General features: G+C 37.0%; 1 protein-coding gene across 4 annotated transcripts; it reads right to left on the bottom strand.

Moving 5' to 3' along the window:
• On the bottom strand, positions 1-22,780 carry LOC105220023 (serine protease easter). 4 transcript variants are annotated; one of them, XM_054227160.1, is made up of 7 exons: positions 22,573-22,780; positions 21,731-21,891; positions 20,461-20,515; positions 20,219-20,364; positions 19,868-20,018; positions 19,604-19,663; positions 10,532-19,547 (listed from the first exon to the last, which is right to left on the bottom strand). In XM_054227160.1, the coding sequence occupies exons 1-6, from the start codon at positions 22,640-22,642 to the stop codon at positions 19,623-19,625; spliced, it is 624 nt and encodes a 207-aa protein (XP_054083135.1). In that variant the 5' UTR covers positions 22,643-22,780; the 3' UTR covers positions 10,532-19,547; positions 19,604-19,622. The 4 variants fall into 4 exon arrangements, with proteins under 4 accessions (XP_011194702.1, XP_054083135.1, XP_054083134.1 ...); XM_054227159.1 differs by having other exon boundaries at positions 10,532-19,544; XM_011196400.3 differs by lacking the exons at positions 10,532-19,547; positions 19,604-19,663 and adding an exon at positions 1-1,034.
• Positions 22,781-24,549: the final 1,769 nt, after the last annotated feature.

Raw genomic sequence — 24,549 nt, 5'->3', positions numbered from 1 at the left:
TCGTTGTTTTGAAATTCTATTATTTATTGAGAAAAAATTTTAACAGACATCTAATGCTAAGTGAAATAAAATGTATCAACATAATACGCACTACATTTCATTTATTTATGCTTCTACTTCTGTATCCCTTAGCTTTTCACATTAAATTTAAAATAAGTTTAAAAGTTCAAAAATACATCGATGTTTCGATGTATCGATGTCTTAATGGCCGATGTTTTTGATTTCGATGGGTTTTGAAGAAACATCGATACATCGAACATGTTTCATTTCACGATATTTGCATCCCTAGACGCAACACGCATATTACAATTAAGCAATTTATTTTCTAACGGTACTTTGTATCCAGCTAATGAAAGTATCTACGCGGGTGTAAATCGCGGGGAAATCTTCTTGTCCACACACTCTCGGCCCAATTGAAAGGACACCAATCAAAAAAAATGATTCCCTTCCGTTGAATGATTGGAGAAACATTAGTGGTCCACCAGAGTCACCCTTGCACGAGTTGACACCTTTCTCACCGCCCGCACATATTTGAGTGTTATCTATGTCCATATGGTACTTGGCTTTGCATTTTTCAAGTTTTAGTCCTCGTATCAATGCTTTTAATTTCTTTAAGCTATTATTGAATGTTTCCGTTTGTCCCCAACCTGCAATGCCCAAAGTTACGCCCTCGTAATTACTTTCTGAAGAGCTTGTGCTGACCGGTAAGCAAATAGGGCTACTGAAATCATTGTAATTGACTTTCTCTTGAAGACGCAGTAAGGCTATATCATATCTTTTGATTGTATCATTGTATAGTGGATGATAAATTTCTTCCTCAATACTAAAATCGATATGTGAACTCGAACAAAGTTTATTGCCCTTTCCATCAAATTGGCAATCTTGTGATGTCTCTAGATCCCATTCACCCAAACGAACTCCAGTTAGGCGCCAGCCTGTAGGGAGCATTTCATTGTTAACACAATGTGCAGCCGTTACAACATAGCGATTATTAATGAGACTGGCACCACAAAGAAAAGCTTTCTCACCGTTTGCTGGAAAAAAAGAAACGAAACTAATAATTAAAACCCGTACGTAAGAGCTACATACATTTGGGTGTAACCGAACATTTTATACTATCGCTGTATGTCAGAATCAAAGGCGAGAAAAAAAACAGTATATCTAGGGAACACTGTTGCCGTTTGGTCCATTTGAACCAATTTTGGTAAATTTTTTTGTCTTGGTCCATTGGGTCATCGTTTTGTGAAATGGTCCATTTTGAATGCAATTTTTTAGGCAATTTATTTTATCTAATAAATGAACAGGGTTTTTACATTATCGCTTCAATAACATTCAGTGGCAGCGTTGTTAATTGGTTTCAAGACTGTTCTTGGAATTAGCGAATCTGGTAACACTAAACCACTATGAATTTTAGGAAAAACTACGAGGTGCGCCAATATAATATTACATTATGAAACATAATTGGATTTTTTCACCTATTTCACGCAATTTAGTTGTGGAAAAGAAATTGAATGGTAAACCAATTTCACTGATGTATTTTTAGATGTATAATCTAAATTTATTTTCGCATACTGCAGAGATGAAAACAAAGATCGATAAGATAGCAATCATATACATATCGCTCATTAACTTGAATATTGTCATAACTCAAAAAATTTTTGAGTTGAGTATGCAGAAATGTGCGCAATTTCATCGTCCATATTGTATAAAAATTTCATTTCATAAGTGATTTATATTTTTCACAAATAACCACATAATTCAAAGTGGGTCACGTTTATGCCCAAGAAAAAACATTAGTACACTCCATTTGGTCTATTTATGCTCAACATTGTATTTAATATTGTAACGAAAATGGCACCAGAACAAACTAGAATCTACAATCGAAATCGATAACTTGCCAGATGTATCTAGAGATCGATATTCGTAGTTGCCAGAATATTCGAGTGACGATGTATCGCTTACAATCGACTATATAAGGGCTGTCGGACTGGCAGCAACACACAGTTCTGATAAGAGAGTTGTCGAGTGAGGACAATTCTAAGGAGAGAGTTGTCGAGCAAAGTGTAAACAAGTTATAAGTTAGAGTTGTAAAGTAGAGTATTGAGTACTAAAATGTTAAGTTATAAGGAATTAGAAATAAAGTTTAGTGTATAGCCATTAAAGTGCGACTTTTATTTGACAATCCAGTGATCGAACTCAGGGTAGAGTTTCAGCGTTAACGACAGATTTTGGAAATCCGTTACAATATATTACAGGTCACTAGATTTGTCAATAAACTTATGGCATTTTTCTATATTTGTTAAATAAGAGACAATTGAAAACTTTAAATCGCACTCCTGAAAAATCGATTTTTTTGAGTTGTGACTCTATTCAAGTAAATGACCGATATGTTGTTCATTGAAATTTTACTTAGTGATGACTCTGTTGAATTTAATGCGTTAAATATAATAATACAATGTTGGCCAAGGAACTCTGTTCTTCGACGGGGCACCCTCATTAAATTTGGTCGGCAAACGATATTTTTTTCATTTTGTTAAATAATGTGTTGTGAATATATATTTCTTTCGTTTTTGGAAAAATATATCGCTTATTTACATGAATAGTGTCACAACTCGAAAAGTGGATTTTTCAGGAGAGTAGTTTAAAGTTTTCAATTGTCTCTTATTTAGCATATATAAAGAATGCTATAATTTTATTGACTAAAATATTGACATGTAATATATTAAATAAATTACTGAGCATAAGTGGACTAAATGGAGTGTACTTAAGTTTTTTCTTGGGTATAAAGGTCTTCTTATTGTGGTTAAAAACAATGCGACATAACAAGTGGAATAACAACACATTCTTATCTCAACTGTTTATTTTTCTACACATCAGAATGAATTTTTTACACTATATGGACAATGATTTTATGCAAATTTCTACATACTCAAGTTAAAAATCGTGTTTTTGAGTTATGACACTATTCATGTAAATGAGCAATATTTAATTAATAATAATTTTTTTTTCTTAGACACTCCCCCGCTTTCTTAGGTTTCGAATTAGGTTTGGTCCACTTTACACTATTTGGTCCATAAATAACAAGTCTTGGGATAGATTCAACTAACTTCTTCGTAGTTGTAGATAGTATTTTAGCCTATTCCTCCATTAAGACCATTTTTAAGTCGTTAGTTATTCGATATCCTGCTTTTCGGGCAATCTAAAATAGCCCAAAGTTTTTCAATAACATTTAAATTTGGTGATTGTGGTTTCATTACGTGGGGACAGACATATGTGAGGCACATTTGAACAATTCCGGAAGTGTACTTCGGATCATTATCCTGATAAAAGCGAAAAGTGGACTCTATACTTAACACTTTGGGTCAAGTTATCCTTAAGATTTTGAAGATAAAAACATTTTATCCACTGTTCTCCACACGATTGTAAAAAACGAAGCCGTTGATTATTGCCTTACGGTGTCATCTGGTATTTTAACTACAGTAATCCCCGCTTAAGTGCTCGTCCTTAACATGCAAGATTTTTAGGGCACTTAAGCGGGAAAGGCACTTAAGCGGGTATCACTGTATATCACCTTTTTTTTTCAGCGAGATCCTTCTTTGTGATGTTGAAGAAACAATTCTCGTTGTTCAATAGATTTGCGGCTTGCCATCACCGTACCAGTGCTTTCTTAATGAATCCGAACTAATAGTCTATTTATAACTTTTCGTTTCAGTTTCAATTCCTGTTTCATTTTAAAAGATACAGCATGTCTCATAATTCTTTTCACAGTACAAAATTTACGAATTTTTTTGTTTTATTGGCATATTAGATTATTGAAAATTAAGTTGAACTAATTTTTCAACAGCATAATATACATATTTTTGGCGCTTGCTACTTAATCATATGAAAACAAACCGTTATTTGAATGTGCAATATGCAAAAACAACGACGAATAGCAAAATGTGTCATGTTTTGCGTTGTCTCAACAATTCGGAGAATCGCAAGACAAAATACCAGACAGTTAACGGTACTTCATTTGTTTTTAAATTTCTGAATGTTGCTTCTCTTAGAGTTCATAAAACAGTTAGTTAAAATTTATTCTCGCGCTTAGACACATCGCATGTATTAGAAAAAGTTTTAGAAATAATGCCAGGTTATCGTACGAGTGAAAATACAATACAATTCTTCTTCTTCTTGACTGGCGTAGACACCGCTTACGCGGTTATAGCTGAGTCCAAAACAGCGCGCCACGTATCCCTCCTTCTGGCAGTTTGGCGCCAATTGGTTATACCAAGCGAAGCCAGGTCCCTCTCCACCTGGTTCTTCCATCGGAGTGGAGGTCTCCCTCTTCCTCGGCTTCCACCAGCGGGTACTGCATCGAATACTTTCAGAGCTGGAGCACTTTCATCCATTCGAACAACATGACCTAGCCAGCGTAGCCGCTGTTTTTTTATTCGCTGGTCTATGTCTATGTCGTCGAAATACACATACAGCTCATCGTTCCATCGTCTGCGGTATTCGCCGTTGCCAATGTTTAAGGGACCATAAATCTTCCGCAAAACCTTTCTCTCGAAAACTCCTAGTGCCGTCTCATCGGATGTTGACACCGTCCACGCTTCTGCACCATAAAGTAGGACGGGAATGATGAGGGACTTGTAGAGTTTAGTTTTTGTTCGTCGAGAGAGGACTTTACTTTTCAATTGCCTACTTAGCCCATAGTAGCACCTGTTGGCAAGAGTGATTCTGCGTTGGATTTCCAGGCTGACATTGTTATTGCTGTTAATGCTGGTTCCCAGATAGACGAAATTATCTACAACTTCAAAGTTATGACTGTCAACAGTGACGTGGGAGCCAAGACGCGAATGCGCTGACTGTTTGTTTGATGACAGGAGATATTTCGTCTTGTCCTCGTTCACCACCAGACCCATACGCTTCGCTTCCTTATCTAGTCTGGAAAAAGCAGAACTAACGGCGCGGGTGTTGTTTTCAATGATATCGATATCATCGGCGTACGCCAGTAGCTGTACACTCTTGTAGAAGATTGTACCTTCTCTATTTAGCTCTGCAGCTCTTATAATTTTTTTGCAGCATCAAGTTAAAGAAGGCGCACGATAGTGAGTCACCTTGTCTGAAACCTCGTCTGGTATCGAACGGCTCGGAGAGGTCCTTCCCGATCTTGACGGAGCTTTTGGTGTTGCTCAACGTCAGCTTACACAGCCGTATTAGTTTTGCGGGGATACCAAATTCAGACATCGCGGCATAAAGGTTGCCTTTTCGTGCTGTCGAAAGCAGCTTTAAAGTCGACAAAGAGATGGTATGTGTCGATCCTATTTTCACGGGTCTTCTCCAAAATTGTGCATGCGCATGGTGAATATCTGGTCTGTTGTTGATTTTCCAGGTCTAAAGCCACAGTGATAAGGTCCAATCAGTTTGTTGACGGTGGGCTTTAGTCTTTCACACAATACGCTCAACAGAACCTTATACGCGATGTTGAGGAGGCTTATCCCACGGTAATTGGCGCAAATTGTGGGGTCTCCCTTTTTGTGTATTGGGCAGAGTACACTTAGATTCCAATCGTCAGGCATGCTCTTCGCCGCCGTATTTGAATAGCTCGGCCGGTAATCCATCGGTCCCCGCCGCCTTATTGTTCTTCAAGCGGGTAATTGCTATTCGAATTTCTTCACGGTCGGGCAATGGAACATCTGCTCCATCGTCGTCGATTGGGGACCATTAGTATATTATAATTACCAGAAAGGTAAATCATCAAAAGAATTGGCTGAAATGTTTTCTCTAAATGTTAGAACAGTGTACAATATCATAAATCGCGCAGAAAACGAAAATCGGTTAGGATTAAAGCAACCCAGTGGCAGACCATAAAAGCTTACATCAAGAATGGAAAGGATGATAATAAAATTAATAATAAACCACATTGCAGCCTTAGAATGATAGCCACGGGGTTGAAGGAACATAATATTGTGCGGAAACAGTGCGAAGAGTTCTTTTAAAACACAAATATTCATCGAGAAGTGCAAAGAAAAAGCCACTACTATCGCAAATTAACATTGAAAATCGATTGTCTTTTGCTCTAACTGAGTTTGGAGAAAGCCGCTAACATCATTACAAAACAAGAATATTATTCCTACAGTAAAATTTGAGAAGATGGGTGTAATGGCATGGGGTTGTATATGTAGCAAAGGTGAATTTAAATACAAATTATATAATTGCTCAAAAGTGTTAGATACTTCTGCCAAAAGCCCAGATATCAATCCAATTGAAAACTTATGGGCACATTTGAAAAAAAGGTGGAAAAAAAGTGTCCTGCCAACAAAACTACTCTTAAATATTAAAATAAAAAATGTGAAGTAGTACTGATTTGAACTTTAATATTGGTGAAATGTGAAAAGATTTTTGGGACAGTACTTTTTTTTATTTTAATTGGTTTTTTCATATTTAAATTTAAATAATAATTGTTCTCTTTTCATAAATAATAAAGAAATTAATGAATATTGTTATGTTATAAAAAAATAAACAAATAAATTGCTGCGTTACTTTCAAAAATAACCTTGAACAGTTTCCTTTGTCAAATTTTTTCATATGAATTTCATTGCCGGTATTCTGCGAGCAGTCTCAAGTCTCTAATAGAGACGAATCTGTGGTGTAATCTCTATAGTGACTTTTTGGTATTCTGGCGAGTTTGTCTCATCTCTATTTGAGCAATATCAGTCTCTAATTTGTGATGTGCTTTAAACCAGGTCACAGAAAAACAAGAGCACAATAATGGTTGATGCAATTGGCCTAATATATATTATAATGAAAAAAAAACGAGAAGAAGAGAGGTAATGTATTAATATTTGTAATTTTGCAATAATGGATAACAAAGTACCTATGTTTTAGCTACACTCGTAGGCGCAATCTGGCTATTTTGCGCAACAAGGAAGATCACTTTTTATATGAAGAAAAAACGTTTAGGAAATTCTTTCGATTTCCAAAACACAAATATGTATGTATATATATATCCAAAATCTAAAATATATAATAATCATAAAATAATGAATTTGTATTTTTTACAATTATTTACCTTCGATTGCCATTATGCTCAAATGTAAGGATGAGAACATGTGTTAGTCGATTGTTAGGTTGTTAACATTTTTCATATTTACTTAACAATTGATTCAGATAAAATGCATATATTACGCATTTATTATAAACTATTTCAGTATTATTTTCATTAATAGTATTATCCAATTATTTACAAGAAATTTTTCTGCGGAAATTTGGTAAAAAAAAAACTAATTGCGTGCAATCAATTCATAAAGTATCATTGTGAACATGCACTCATCTCTAATCAACTAAAATAAACAGCTGATAGCTTGCTTTTCTTTTCACCACACTATTTGGTGAACTTTTTTGAGACTGTATCAGCCAGAATACCAAAATGATACTTCCTGACTAACAGGGTCGCCAGTTCGCAATTGTGACAAATAAAGACATGAGACAAATGTGACAAGCAGAATACCGGCACATATGTCATTTTAAACTTGTAAATGTGAAATGCGTCAAATAAGCTGTAAGCTGCTGTATGTAAGGAACAAATCTATTATACTCTGTGCAATAGTGCTAACTCTGTCAGACAGTCGGATCTTACATTTATTTCCTAAAAGCAGATATAGGAATTTGGTATTCATTACAATCACTTCCCTTAAATATCTCGTATTTGCATGAATCAGTTGCAAAACGACTCATATTGAGAACAATCATAGATCCGTTCACAATTCCATTACAACCCACAGAAAAACAAAACAAAATAAAAAGACTTAATATATTATAATTCCTTAATAGTGACAGCTGTTTTTTCGGTAAAAACACTAACTATTAAATAGAGTTACTTTATAAAATAATTAAATGGACTATCTACTTACATATAAAATAATGTTTACGCGATCGTGGAAAAAGGTGTTTTTTCTGAGTTTTATTCGATTGGCGCTGGAGCTCCCCAAAGTAGCGTCTTGGGATCATTAATGGTTTAGAGGTAGAACTTATGCTGAAGATCGGTCATTTATTGCCACAAGTTTTAATCCCAGCGATGCCTCACTTCGCTAACAAAAACACCTTAATATTATCGTAAAATTGTTAAAGAATTGGAAGATAGATGTAAATATACAGAAATCCGTTCAGATAACGTTTACATTAAGGACTGAGATACCCCTGTATCATTAAATGGCTCTACACTACCTGAAAATGAATCGCCTTTATTTGGGCAGACGACTCACTTGGAAGACACTCAGTTGTTGATTTTCCAGGTCTAAAGCCACATTGATAAGGTCTAATCAGTTTGTTAACGGTGGGCTTTAATTTTTCACACAGTACGATCGATAGAACCTTATAAGTGATGTTAAAGAGGCTTATCCCACGGTAGTTGGCGCATATAGTGGATTGGGCAGAGTACACTGAGATTCCAATCGTTAGGCATGCTTTCTTCCGAACATATTTCGCAAAAAGCGCGTAATTGCTATTCTAATTTCTTCACGATCGGGCAATGGAACATCTGTTCCATCGTCGTCGATTGGGGAATCGGGTTCACCACCTCCTGGTGTTGTACTTTCACTGCCATTCAGCAGGCTGGAGAAGTGTTCCTTCCACAAACTCCGTATACTATGGTCAGCAAAAACTAGATCACCTCTGGGGATCCTACAGGAGCGTGATCCGGTCTTGAAACCTTCATTTAGTCGTCGGCATTTCGGCCTCTTTCTTTTTTTGTCTGCAAATGCATCTCGCTTCTCTATTCAGCTCCCATCTACCTATTTATCCCATCCCGCACGTTTTGCATACGATCGCAACATTGCGAGGTAGACAGTATGTTTTCTCTCCACTGTGAGACGAAAGCTAAAAGTTTCGGTTGCAGCTGTACGTAAGGAGCTTGATATGCCGTCCCACAGTTCCCTTATATCGAGATACTGATGAGTGCTCTCGAGCAGGAGTGCAAGTCGAGTAGAAAATCGTTTGGCTGTCGGTTGTGATTGCAGCTCCTCGACGTCGAAACTTCCTTGTGTTTGTTGATGAGTGCGCTTTTCTACGTAGAGGCTGGTGCTATCTTAGCTGCTACAAGATAGTGGTCCGAGTCGATGTTAGGACCACGGAGCGTACGCACATCAAAAATACTGGAGACATGTCTTCCATCTATCACAACATGATCGATCTGGTTGCGAGTGATTCGATCGGGGGACAGTCAAGTAGCTTGATGGATTTTTTAATTCTGGAATCTAGTACTACAGACGACCATATTTCTGGTCCCAGCGAAGTCGATCAGCCTCAAGCCGTTTGGCGATGTTTCGTCATGAAGGCTGAATTTTCCGACTGTGGTGCCAAAGACACCTTCTTTATCCACCATAGCGTTGAAATCGCCAAACACGATTTTGACATCGTGGCGTGGGCTGAGCAATTGGGGTTCCTTATCCGAGGTTGTTGCTTCCTGTTCATTGGTTATTCGTTTTTATGTGGTGGGTCCCAAATCCTTCGCACAACCGCATAAGCGGGATTCGCTTTCTCACTTTAGTTCGCCTCCAAACGGATGTCTGTTGGCTACCCAGAGGATACTTAGTGTAACCGGAAATCGTGAGCTGCTTGGGTCACTTGCAAAATAATCGTTCCTGATCACTCCTAAGTGAATGTTCACTTACGTGAACTTCTACATATGACTCCATCCTCCTCCACGAAATCTTACTGGTAATAAATTTACTAGACAACACTATGGATGTTGGTCGCTTACAACGAACTCATATTTTGAATCTTCCATATATGTAGATTTTAAGTAGATTTAAGAAAATTTTAAGCAATTAAAGTAATTGACGAATATACATATCGATTAGTCTCAATGGAACCATTATTATAGCATTTATAAAATTGCTGATTGTCACTTGATAGATTGCAAATAAAATATACAGTGGCTCACAGATAATTCCGTGTGACTACCTAAACTTAAAAATATATGAATCCTGCAGAGAATTCAATTAATTTTTAATTCAATTAATATTTCGTAAGATAGTCTTTTTGCTTTGAAACAGATATAAGCCGGGATTGAATGGAGCCAACACATTTTTTTGTGCTTTCGGAAGATATTGGGCCTTATCATTGAATTCGTTTCGATCGAAAAATTTTACGTCGGAATCATTAAAATCGTATCGAAAATAAAATCTACGATCACATTGAACTCACTTATCGACTCGAAAAAATACATTTCGCGGCTAATAGATGTCGCTAATTACGAAATCATTGAATCCGCAAAAACGAAAATTTTGGTCGAAATCTATCCGTTGGTGAATGAGTTGCGGATATTTAAAAGACATGGTTTGGAAGTTTTTATGTAAACAATTACTGATGCCGGACTAAATTATATTTTAAATGAGTATTTTAGAGACAAGAGAAAAAAACAGACTAACAAAAATAAATTAAAGATGTTTAAAAGGGATATAAAGTTGCCCCCTCGAAATAGCGAAACAATTTTCTCAAAGAGCCTCAGGCGAATTAAATATTTTTTGGAAGAAATTCCATAATAGTTAAAGGGCATGTGCGACTACGCGACAACAGGCATGTAGTTGTCGTTGTCGCCAAATTAGAAATGTTTCTAATTTTGCCGACGACAATGGTCGCTGTAGAGCTGCCACTAATATGTGAAATGTAAAATTATTTAAAGTTCTAACAATTATGGCGTTATTTTGCAAGTAGAACCGTAAAATAGATTTGATATATCATTTGTAATAGCAATCGATTATTTAAAACAAATAAATCGACACCTTTATACATTTTTTGTACAAAAAATGTCACTTTAAACTAAGTATGTACATTTGATTGAAGTGAAAGGTTTCAGTACGGCAGCAATGAAATTACTGTTTGACTTGTCGCTGCCATCTGCAAAATGTTCAAGACGCTGGCTTCAAAGCGACATTTGTGATCAGCCGTTGCTACGTCGTGTCGTGTAGTCGTCTTTGTGTTCAGCACTTCAGTTTTAAATGTTTTTGAACAAAGCAAAAAGAACAGACTATTTATCAAATTTGTCACATTTATCATAAAGGTCGATAAAACAGTTTTACGTTGTCACTTTGTGGTAAAGCAGTGTATCGACGGAATCAATGATTGCATGAACATTTTCGATCGAAAATCTGTATCGTATCGAAATCGAATTCACTGCGGATTCAATGATTAGGCCCATTTTCTCCCTCTCCACCTGTAATGCTGTTTCTAGGTCTTGTCTGTTGCTTATGTGATATTTTCTTATTTTTTGCTCGAGAACACTCCACAAATGTTCAATTACATTTAGATCTGGTGATTGTGCGGGCGATTATACCACATAGAGACAGTTCCACATACACACGATAGCACTAATTGCGATTTGAGCTTCGGATCATTGTTATGGCAAAACATAAAACTGCCATGAATGCACAATTTTAAGCCCTTTGGAATAAATTATGTTTCAATAAATTTAAATAAAGAGTTATATCCATAGTTTGTTCTATAGAAGCCAAGTTTCCGACATCTTCTGATGATATACAGCCCCAAACCATTACGAGCTCTACCATGCTTCACTGTACATCGCAGACTCTTCGGATCCCCCTTCGTGTTGGGCTTACGCCAGACGACGAAGACTTCTAATCTGAACCAAAAAGTTTGCTTTAATATGCACAAATAACGTATTTACACTTACCCCGCTAAGTTTTTTATCTTGTAAACTACTAAAGCGAAACGAAAACGAAACTTCAGGAGTCATCGGAGAAATCGGACCACGCCCACTTCATATACAAAGGTTATGTTGAAAACTACTAAAAAGAAGTTACAGAAGAGCTGTACTCAAAATGGTACACTAAATTTTAAATGGGTGCGGTTCCGCCCACTTATGGGTCTAAAACCATATATTCGAAACTACAGGACCAATATCAATGAAATTCGGTTTATTCGGTATACATATGTTATGTAAATAGTCCAACTCGGTTCACAATCATGCCTACTTCCCATATACATGAACTTTGAAGTCGATCTGAATCATTTACTTTACAATATATAAAGTAAGCACTAGTGAAGATGTCGGAACAGAACTTTGCACAAAGACTACATTTATAGTGTGGCCCTTCGCCCATCGCCCTTCTAAAAATCGCCAAAATCGGAACATAAGTATTCAAAGACCCATATATCGAATATGAGGACCTCAGAGTTTCGAATAAACTTTTTACCGAAAATATAAGTAAGTCTCTTAGATATTTTCAAGAAATTCGGAGAGAATTTCTTGCTTCTAATAACACATATGTCTCCATGCCGAAAATGAGTGAAATCGGGTCATAACTTCCACTAGCTCCCATATACCTAATGTTAGGGTTTGGAAACTTTCAATGGGTTTTATAGCATACACCAACACCAACTTATTCCTTTTCTGTCGATTGTTTTACTATTACCGGTTATTTTTGTTATTTCTCAGGTTGTTTTTTTAGTTTAAGATAATACAATTATACGGTTTTCCAAATTCTGTGCAATTTTCCCCTCAATTAAACTTTTATATAAAATGCTACAATTAGATTGGCAACGTTCTAATTGTACTCTTTAGTAAAATACTTAAAAATGCCAAGTTAAACTACTCGTAACTAACAAGTAAGGAAGGGCTAAGTTCGGGTGTAACCGAACATTTTATACTCCCACATATTTGTCATATATATTGTATAAAGTCCATTGAAAGTTGGAAACCCTATTATTAGGTTAGAAGCACCGAGTTCCTCATGTTCAATATACGGTGCACTATAAACGTAGTATTTGTGCAAAGTTCTGCACCGATATATTCACTAGTGCTTACTTTATATATTGTAAAGTAAACGATTCAGATCGTATTCAAAGTTCTGGTATATAGGAAGTAGGCGTCGTTGTGAACCCATTTGGCCTAGTTTTACAAAATATCATTGGGATGCAAGGAAACTATTACAAACCAAGTTTCATTGAAATCGGTCGAGTAGTTCCTGAGATATGGTTTTTGACCCATAAGTGGGCGATGCCACGCCCATTTCCCATTTTGTAAAAAAATCTGAGTGCAGCTTCTATCTGCCATTGCTTATGTGAAATTTAGTGTTTCTGACATTTTTCCTTAGCGCGTTAACCCACTTTTTGTAATTTTCAACCTAACCTTTGTATGGGAGGTGGGCGTGGTTATTATCCGATTTCTTTCACTGACTGCATTAAGAAGTGGCTAAAAGAAACGACCGCAGAAAGTTTGCCTTATATAGCTTTATTGATTTGCGAGATAAATACAAAAAACCTATTTGTGGGAAGGCCACGCCCACTTCTCCAAAAAAATTTCACCATATTGTGGGCGTGGCGGTGGACCGATTTTGGTGCTCAGGGTGCCAAGGAATATGTGTTCCAAGTTTCATTAAGATATCTTAATTTTTACTCAAGTTATCGCTTGCACGGACAGACGGACAGACGGACGGACAGACATCCGGATTTCAAATCCACTCGTCATCCTCATCATTTATATATACATATATAACTCCATATCTAACTCTTTTATTACTTGGTGACACAAACAACCGTTATGTGAACAAAACTATGATACTCTGTGCAACATGTTGCGAAAGTATAATAATTAATTTCAGTTTCACCATTTCACTTAATTTTTATTTAAATGGTCACGCTTTGCCATTTAAATATTATTTAAATACTGTCATATGTAACCATGGTTACGCTTTTCTATCAGCTGAATTCCCATTTGTTTACCATTTTGACAAAGAAATACAATTTATTTGTTTACATAAATCAGCTGTTATTCTTACTAACATCCCTGCCTTTTAATTTTTTGGATGCCAAATGTCAATAATGGTGAAACGTAGGAAACTTAAGTGCAAAGTTAAATAAAAATAAAAATTAAATGCAACTTAATTTTCAATTAAAAAATTTCGTGAAACCGGCTGTAAAACTCATTAAATTTTTCCAAAAAATAACGGCAATTCAAAAATCAAAGTATACTGAGGTTGGCGTGCATAACTGGACGCATGAGTTTTTGATGGTTTTCCTATGAAATTATTGGTTTTTGTTTCCTTTTCTAATATTTTACATTGCATTACATTTAAAGAAATAAATAATGATTTAAAATCCAAAATTTTAAACAAATCGTATTGGTATTTACTTTTTTATAGCACTATATGTTGGAATTTGGCAAAAATCCGACCAGTATTGCTCGCCACTGTATGTATATACCAAATTGTGTTTTTTATATTATATATATATATATTTGGCTTAGGAACCGCTTTAAGCGATTATAGCCGAATCCACCAGAGCGCGCCACTCATTCCTCCTTTTTGCTTTTTGGCGCCAACTGGAAACACCAAGTGAAGCCAGGTCACTTTGCACTTGGTCTTTCCACCGGAGTGGAGGTCGTCCTCTTCCGCGGCTTCCTCCAGCGGGTACTGCATCGAATACTTTCAGAGCTGGAGTGTTTTCTTCCATCCGTACAACATGACCTAGCCAGCGTAGCCGCTGTCTTTTTATTCGCTGAACTATGTCAATGTCGTCGTATAAATCGTACAGCTCATCGTTCCATCGTCTGCGGTATTCGCCGTTGCCAATGTTTAGAGGACCAAAAATCTTGCGCAAAACCTTTCTCTCGAAAACCCCAAGAGTCGTCTCATCGGATGTTGTCATCGTCCACGCTTCAGCGCCATACATCAGGACGGGAATAATGAGCGACTTATAGAGTTTGATTTTGGTTCGTCGAGAGAGGACTTTACTTTTCAATTGCCTACCCAGTCCAAAGTAGCACCTGTTGGCAAGAGTGATTCTGCGTTGGATTTCAAGGCTGACATTGTTGGTGTTGTTAATGCTGGTTCCCAGATAAACGAAATTATCTACAACTTCAAAGTTATGACTGTCAACAGTGACGTGGGAGCCAAGGCGCGAGTGCGCTGACTGTTTGTTTGATGACAGGAGATATTTCGTCTTGTCCTCATTCACCACCAGACCCATACGCTTCGCTTCTTTATCTAGTCTGGAAAACGCAGAACAAACGGCGCGGTTGTTGCTTCCGATGATATCAATATCATCGGCATACGCCAGGAGCTGTACACTCTTGTAGAAGATTGTACCCTCTCTATTTAGTTCTGCAGCTCGTATTATTTTTTCCAGCAATAGATTGAAGAAGTCGCACGATAGTGAGTCACCCTGTATGAAGCCTCGTTTGGTATCAAACGGCTCGGAGAGGTCCTTCCCGATCCTGACGGAGCTTTTGGTGTTGCTCAACGTTAGTTAGTTTTGTTAGTTTTGCAGGGATACCAAATTCAGACATCGCGGCATAAAGGCAGCTCCTTTTCGTGCTATCGAAGGCAGCTTTAAAATCGATAAAAAGATGGTGAGTATCGATTCTTCTCTCTCGGGTCTTTTCCAAGATTTGGCGCATGGTGAATATCTGGTCCATTGTGGATTTTCCAGGTCTAAAGCCACACTGATAATGTCCAATCAGTTCGTTGACGGTGGGCTTTAGTCTTTCACACAATAAGCTCGACAAAACCTTATATGCGATATTGAGGAGACTTATACCACGGTAGTTGGCGCAGATTGTGGGGTCTCCCTTCTTATGGATTGAGCAGAGCACACTAAGATTCCAATCGTCAGGCATGCTTTCTTCCGACCATATTCTACAAAGAAGCTGATGCATGCACCTTATCAGTTCTTCGCCGCCGTATTTGAATAGCTCGGCCGGTAATCCATCGGCCCCCGCCGGTTTGTTGTTCTTCAAGCGGGTAATTGCTATTCGAATTCTCCATCGTCATCGGTTGGGGAATCGGGTTCGCCATCTCCTGGTGTTGTACTTTCACTGCCATTGAGCAGGTCGGAGAAGTGTTCCCTCCATAATCCCAGTGTGCTCTGGACATCCGCTACCAGATTACCTTCTCGGTCCCTACATGATAATGCTCCGGTCTTGAAACCTTCTGTTAATCGCCTCATCTTTTCATAAAATTTTCGAGCATTACCCATGTCGGCCAGCTTTTCAAGCTTTTCATACTCACGCATTTCGGCCTCTTTCTTTTTACGTCTGCAAATGCGTCTCGCTTCCCTCTTCAGCAGATTGCAGCTTTTCGACGTCGAACCTTCCTTGTGTTTGTTGACGGGCGTTCTTTGCTGCACAGAGGCGAGTGCGTATCTTTTGCTACTAGATAATGGTCCGAGTCAATGTTTGGTCCTCGGAGCGTACGCACGTCTAAAACACTGGAGACATGTCTTCCGTGTATCACAACGTGATCGATTTGATTGCGCGTGTTTCGATCAGGGGACAGCCACGTTGCTTGATGAATTTTTTTATGCTGGAATCTGGTACTACAGACAACCATATTTCGGGCCCCAGCGAAGTCGATCAGCCTCAGGCCGTTTGGCGATGTTTCGTCATGGAGGCTGAATTTTCCGACTGTTGTGCCAAAGACACCTTCTTTACCCACCCTGGCGTTAAAATCGCCAAGCACGACTTTCTCCTTCGTCCTTCGTCCTTCTCTTCCGTTGGGGCGTGGGCGCAAATCAGCGATATGTTGAAGAACCTCGCTTTGATGCGGATTGTGGCAAGACGTTCATCCACCGGGGTGAATGCCAGGACTCGGCGACGTAGTCTCTCTCCCACCACAAATCCAACACCAAATTTGCGCTCCTTTATATGGCCGCTGTAGTAGATGTCACAAGGACCCACTTTCTTCCGTCCTTGTCCCGTCCATCGCACTTCTTGGACGGCGGTGATGTCAGCCTTTAGTTGTATGAGGACATCAACCAGCTGGGCAGAGGCACCTTCCCAATTAAGAGTCCGGACATTCCAGGTGCATGCCCTCAAATCACGATCCTTAGTACGTTTGCAGGGGTCGTCATCAAAAGGGGGGTTTCTCATCCGAGGCTCGGTGTTTGTTTTCATTGGGGAGATTTTTTTATGTGGTGGGTCCCAAGCCCTACGCACAACCGCACAAGCGGGCTTCGCCTTCTCACTTTAGCTCGCCTCCAAACGGATGTCTGTTAGCTACCCAGGGGATACTTGGTCTAAAACCGGAAGTCGTGAGCTGCTCGAGTCTTATGCAAAAGAATCGTTCCTGGCCACTCCCATGTGAATGGCAATCAGAAACTTTCCTCACTTGCGTGAACTTCTACATATGACCCCATCCCCATTTTTTATATTAATAAAATTAAATAAAGTAATTGCGAGAGTATAAAATATTCGGTTACACCAGAACTTTCATCGGGTCAACCTTTATCATCTTTGTAAGCCTAAGTTCGAACATTTTATACGCTCGCAAGACATATGTACATATATTTATTGTTATTAAAGTAACACACAATTCGACCCATATATTTGGCATAAAGTCCACTGGATTGACTAGAATCACTATATATGGTATATGGGGCTGTGATAATTCCTAGACGTTTTTACTCATTTTAACCAACCACCTACATCATATCCGAGATATGTATACGTTCACATAATTTTGCTAAGATATTTTACATATTAACTGATATATACGGTATATACACATAAAAAGTAGGGTTCTCAAAATTATTGTAATAACCTTAAAACCGATTATTCGAATATCCGGTTTGTAACTGTTCGTATGAATATTAACAGATTAATACCACGTTCTATTACGATTATTCGAATAGTTGCACTGCTGCGACTATACATGGTACAAAATAGGTCACCAACACCGAGGTCCTCATGTTCGGTATCTGGGGCTTTGAAATGTTATAGACCGATTTCAGTGATTTTAAGATGGGTGATGCCACACTAGAAATACAGTATTTGTGCATGTTGATGCTTAATTTATACAGCTAATTAGCAAAGAAACTTAATATAATATACAGTAGTTTTCCGAAATAACGAATATTCGTTTTAACGAAAACCGCTTATAACGAACAAGCAAATTTGTTACATTGAGTACCTTAAATAACGAACATCGGGGATTTGTAAGTACTCGGTTTAACGAACAACATGAAGAAGACATACATGTGAAGAAAGAGGAAAAAATCAAATAACATCGAACCAGAATTAAAAATAAAACTGGAAAAAAATTCAAAAGAAATGTACAAATTGAAAAAAAGGTTGAATTTTATAAAAAACTGTAAATTATTGATCAGCACCAAATAGTAGTGTGAGTGTCAGAATTGGTCCATTTTGGAAGAATTTATTGGGTTTGAATTGTTTTGTTATGGTTTTTAATTTTTTAACAAATAATTAATAAAACAATTTATTAAACTGCAATTTACGGATATATAACTCATTTTTAGTGATAAAAATACCTCTAAGTGAGTACTCGAATTAACGAAAAATTCGATATAGCGAACAGGCCTGACAATTTATGTGTTCGTTATTTCGGGAAACTACTGTATATAATCTTTTTACACTAAAACGCTCATATAACCAAAATTTTTTTTCGTTAATTTTGTTTAAACATATGGACAATTTCAAAACAAAACAAATTATTCAAAATTCATGTTTCAATATTTTTGTTTTTTACAAAAACATGTGAAATCCTCGATTTGAGTGAGACTACTAATTGGAAACGAAGATATATTTTGAGATAAACACAATGATAATAGAAAATATATGTACATTAATTTTTTAATTAATATTTGGTTGTATAACACTTTTACACTGCCGTATATCGATTGCGTCTTGATATAATAAACTTACCACAACGCTTCACTTATACTGATTCCCATGTCGTTCTTATTTTATCAAAAAAGACATCAATATTCTCCAATGACGGCTCTTTAATGTCTCCTCAGAGATGTTCTAGTGCGTTAAAGTCAGAACAAAATGGTTGCTATGACAAAACATTGATGAAATTTTCATTCAAAACATTATCTGTGACTTTGGCATGAGGTTTGGGTTGTTATTCCTTGAAATTTCCTCAAAACAGTCAAATTTTTCTCAACCCCCGACAAAATAACATTCTTTAGTATACTTACGAATTTTTCCTTATTTAAAATTCCATCGATTGTAAGGACTAACGCTATACCAGAAAACACATCGACCACCATATACGCGTGAAACATAGTGAGAGTAGTACTGTTAATTTCTTGGTAATCAAAAATAATATCGATCACTAAGCCTGTGTATTAATCTCTCCAAATGAATTGCAGTCCAAAATCAATGGGACACTACAAAATCTACACGTCGTTTTCGTTGAATTCTAGTTAGAAGGGGCGTCCTGCGTTTTTCTCTATAAAGCAAACAATATTCTATCAAACGCCGGGCATTTGCTCTCTTGGATATCTAGACTTAAATACGTCTTGAATTTTTCTTTAAATGCCAGTTAAACTTTTTTTGGGTCTCTTCGGAAGAAGATAGCTATTTTGAGGTCTATCTCTACTGAACTTTCCGGGGTCTATTTACGTTCAACATTAACAACGGTGGTTTAAAATTTTGCATGTCCTTTAAGACATCAAAGACTTTTTTTAACATTCGAATTGCTTTGAAATTTCACTGTAGGACTTTTTAGCGTGTGAAAGTCAAAATTGGGGCTGGGCTAGAGTGCAGCTTGTGATGTTCCACAATATAAATTATATACCTACTAAAAATCGATTATACATATTATTACTCAAATAGCACCATATTCACTTTATTCACCTTGTATTAAGTAACGCTTCTAATGTTTGACAAAATATAAGGAGTATTTCAATTGCACATCTACAAAATTAGGTACACTGAGTAGTAAAAATAGTATAAACTTACTGCCAAATTTTAAACGAAAAATTAACGGTAAATTTAACAATTTTATTATTATTCTAAACAAGCGCCAATCAAAAGGTATCGTCGTTAATTAACTGATAACATACATATGCACTTACATATGTATATACTATATATCTTATCTAGAACGACTTTTCTTACCTTGCGTGTATATAAGTAAAGCCGTCCATGGAAATTCATCAATATCCGCCGCGGTTCCACCATAAATGCGCCCAGTTAACGAAGTTTTTCCACAATTCGGGGGCAAATGTAATTCTCCACGATTTTTCGTCAGTGGGTCGGGACAGCACACCTAAATACAGTAATATGGTAATTAAGGAAGTAGGAAACAGAGTTGTGTTTGACAAGACAACGATATGTGAAAAACCAAGAAGAAAATATATTACCAATATTATTACTGTAAAGCTATTCATTAAATTGTTAATCTAATAATTTTGACGTGCGCAAATTTAAAGCTGGATGAAGTTTTGTAGATGTAGTTTATCATCTTACCTGTCGTTTTCCCTCTTTACATACGCTTTTGGTTAAGAAATCTCTTTCATTTGCCGATAAATCTTCTTTGACTAAAGATAATAAGGAACCACATTCAAGAATAGAAATGCAACGACCTTTTTTGCCATTCGGAGTTTCGCAGTCATCTTCCGTAAAATAAATGTATGCACTTATGTATATATGTATATATGTTCATATATAGGGTTATAATAGGTAAAGATTGATGGTAATATTACACTAACCTGGCTTTTCTTCCAAAATATTGATACGAGCTTGTTGAGACCTTGGGCAGCAAACCTTAAAACAAAAGTAAATGAAAGCCAATCTATAATATTCTTCTGTGTGTGAATATTAACGCTAAATAAAGATAATATATATATATTTGGCGTAGGAACCGCTTTAAGCGATTATAGCCGAATCCACCAGAGCGCGCCACTCATTCCTTCTTTTTTGCTTTTTGGCGCCAACTGGAAACACCAAGTGAAGCCAGGTCACTTTGCACTTGGTCTTTCCACCGGAGTGGAGGTCGTCCTCTTCCGCGGCTTCCTCCAGCGGGTACTGCATCGAATACTTTCAGAGCTGGAGTGTTTTCTTCCATGCGTACAACATGACCTAGCCAGCGTAGCCGCTGTCTTTTTATTCGCTGAACTATGTCAATGTCGTCGTATAAATCGTACAGCTCATCGTTCCATCGTCTGCGGTATTCGCCGTTGCCAATGTTTAGAGGACCATAAATCTTGCGCAAAACCTTTCTCTCGAAAACCCCAAGAGTCGTCTCATCGGATGTTGTCATCGTCCACGCTTCAGCGCCATACATCAGGACGGGAATAATGAGCGACTTATAGAGTTTGATTTTGGTTCGTCGAGAGAGGACTTTACTTTTCAATTGCCTACTCAGTCCAAAGTAGCACCTGTTGGCAAGAGTGATTCTGCGTTGGATTTCAAGTCTGACATTGTTGGTGTTGTTAATGCTGGTTCCCAGATAAACGAAATTATCTACAACTTCAAAGTTATGACTGTCAACAGTGACTTGGGAGCCAAGACGCGAGTGCGATAAAGATAATACTCTTCAGAATTTGAATAAATAAAACATCGTGTGAATCAAAAATATGAAAAATACTATTGACAGATTGGCAGAGAATCATCTATGTACTATAATCTGCTACCATACGGCAAAACTTTAAATTCGGACCTGTATTGTCGACAATTGGATCTTCTCTGAATGAAGGGATCGCTCAGAAGCGTCTAGCTTTGGTCAATAAGGGAGGAATTGTGTTCTTTAGGCATTGTCCTATGTCAGGTAGCACACATCGATAGAGACGCGCTAGAAGCTACGTGAGCTTGGTTGGAAGTTTCTTTACCAACCTTAAAGTTCGGATCTGGCACCAAGTGATTACTAACGGTTTTAATCTGTAGGAATGATTTTTGCTGCTGAAAATTTCGCTTTAAGAGAAGTTTATGAAAATCGACTGTCAAAGTTTTTTGATTGGGCCATCATTGTTTTTTACTTACCAGAATACTTTTGCCAAGGTCTCCACATCTACTCCGTCTTAAAAATACCATTTCCGCTTCTTCTAAATTGGGTTTAACCATGTCATTAAGTTCGGGGCATTTCTGTATTAACATACATTCGCCGAGTGCGCCGTTTGGCGTTTGGCACGCTCCATAACTCTCTTTTGTTTGAATGATAAATTAATATGGAACATTATTTGTAGTTATGTATATATATATAGGTATATTCTAAGTAATAAATCTATGTATCAAGAAATAACTCATAACACTAGTTCACAGTAATTTTGAGACAATGCGATCATTTGTACCAAATTTTATTTTCATAGCATTATTTATGGCTTAGTGATGACACTTTATGTGTTTTCGGTTTTCGTCATTTTGTTGGCGTGGCAGTGGTCCGATTTTGCCAAAAGCAACCCTCTCACGGTCCCAAGGAACATGTGTTCCAAGTTTCATTACGATATCTCAATTTTTACTCAAGTTATCCGTTGCACGGGCGGACGGACGGACAGACAGACATTCGGATTTTGACTCGTCTCGTCACCATGATCATTTTGATATATATAACCCTATATCCAACTCGTTTAGTTTTATGCCGTTATGTGAACAAAACTATAATACTCTCTTAGCAACTTTGTTGCGAGAGTATAAACATGAAAAATTATATATATATCTCTTATTTTCGTCCACACCTACACAATCAAAATATCTCTCGTGCCGTCTACTTTATATATTTACACTTTATTTAAATTTCACATACATATACACACAAATTGGTGATAAACACATTAATGGCTTTGAGAGTGCTCAGAGCTTCACGGTTCACAAATCACAAATCTTACCCGCAGAAACTGCACCGAAAACACACCAAGTTAATGCAAGTGAAACAGCTATATTCCTTAAGGATTTCATTTTCGTTACAACCTAATATTTAGTATATCTCTATATGTATGTATGTATGTAACTTCGATTCCAATTAAAAATATATATATTTATTCAGAACACTGTATTTCAAAAGCGTCGACCCTCCACGCGATTTAAATGCACACTGATTAAATCAAATAAATTAAATTGGCACGAATGCAATCGCTTTGTGATTGTTACATATATATACTGTAATCCCCGCTTAAGTGTCCCTTCTCAACATGCAAGATTTTTAGGACACTTAACCGGGAAAGGCATTTAAATTAATCCCGTTTAAGTGCCTCGGGGTACTTACCAAGCTTTTTCTCAAATACTTCGATCCAATATTTTTTCTTTCAGAATGAAAGTCACATTTATTTCTTATTAATAACAAAAATATTTATTAATAACAATAAATATGAAAAAAAAAAACATTACAAAACTATATAGATGTTTTCCTTTTGACAATTCTCAGCGCATTCAATGTCAAAAATATTAAAAGGCTCTTAAAAAAGAAAGATTGGAAAGGCACTTAAGCGGGAAAGGCACTTAAACAGGGGGATACTTAAGCGGGGATCACTGTAGACTCAAACGTATGTATGTATATTTACACAAACATTTTATAAATACCAAATTGAAATTATAATCTTTATTATTTATTTGGAATCCCTAGTATGATAGTATGCTTAGTAAATGTTCCATCACAATTTCCAGGAAGTCAAGAGGTCATCTTACTATATTCACCCTTGCGATTTATATATTGGCAGCTAATTCCAAACAGACTCTCATATCTCAAGAGAGGACTGTATTTTTCTACTTGACTACTTAGTCCGAGTAATTCTGCGTTTGATTTCGATGCTGACATTATTGGTGTTGTTGATAGTGGTTCCAAGCTAGAAGAAATTATTTACAACTTCAAAGGTATGACTGTCAACAGTGACGTTAGTGCCAAACCGTTAATGTGCCGACTGTTTATTTAATGATAGGAGCTATTTCGTCTTGTCCTCATTCTCCACCAAACCCATTCATTTCGCTTCTTTGTCAAGCCTGCAGAAAGCAGAACTAAGGGCGCACAGTACAGTTTGTACAGTATTGTAAACATTTATAGCCTATCTATTTAGCTCTACGGCTCTTGTTATTTTCTCTAGCAACAGATTAGATGTCACACGATAAAGAGTCACCCTGTCTGAAATCTTGTTTGGTACCGAACGGCTCAAAGAGGTCCTATCTAACCTTACTTTCTTTCTTTCTTACTTACTTACTTTCTCCACGATTTTTCGTCAGTGGGTCGGGACAGCATACCTAAATACAGTAATATGGTATTTAAGGAAGTAGGAAACAGAGATGTGTTTGACAAGACAACGATATGTGAAAAATCAAGAAGAAAATATATTACCAATATTATTACTGTAAAACTATTCATTAAATTGTTAATCTAATAATTTTGACGTGCGCAAATTTAAAGCTGGATGATATAAAGGGTTGCTTTGGCAAAATCGGACCACTGCACGCCAACAAAATGGCAAAAACCGAAAACACATGAAGTGACATCACTAAGTCATAAATAAAGCTATGAAAATAAAATTTGGAACAAAGGATCGCACTATGAAGGGGCATATTGGGATGTAATTTTTTGGAGAAGTGGGCGTGGCCCCGCCCTCAAATAGGTTTTTTGTATATATCTCGCAACCCAATAAAGCTATATAAACCAAACTTTCTGCAGTCGTTTCTTTTAGCCACTTCTTAACACAGTCTAAAAATGAAAGAAATCGGATAATAATCACGCCCACCTCCCACACAAAGGTTTGGTTGAAAATTACTAAAAGTGAGTTAACTCACTAACGAAAAACGTCAGAAACACTAAATTTCACGTAAGAAATGGAAGATGGAAGCTGCTTTCAGATTTTTTTAAAAAA

The sequence above is a fragment of the Zeugodacus cucurbitae genome, chromosome 3 (genome assembly GCF_028554725.1).
Source record: "Zeugodacus cucurbitae isolate PBARC_wt_2022May chromosome 3, idZeuCucr1.2, whole genome shotgun sequence".
Taxonomy (NCBI): Eukaryota; Metazoa; Arthropoda; class Insecta; order Diptera; family Tephritidae; genus Zeugodacus; species Zeugodacus cucurbitae.
The sequence above is the reverse complement of the archived record's forward strand: the minus strand, read 5'-3'. Positions and strand labels throughout refer to the sequence as shown.

Excerpts from the sequence above, each read along its gene's own strand:
- LOC105220023 (XM_011196400.3), bottom strand. The coding sequence starts at position 22,642 with ATGAAATCCTTAAGGAATATAGCTGTTTCACTTGCATTAACTTGGTGT. Across the intron at positions 21,892-22,572 it reads TTTCGGTGCAGTTTCTGCGG|AGAGTTATGGAGCGTGCCAA; the intron begins GTAAGATTTGTG and ends TTCAAACAAAAG. Across the intron at positions 1,035-19,867 it reads TTTACTTATATACACGCAAG|CAAACGGTGAGAAAGCTTTT; the intron begins GTAAGAAAAGTC and ends CTTTTTTTCCAG.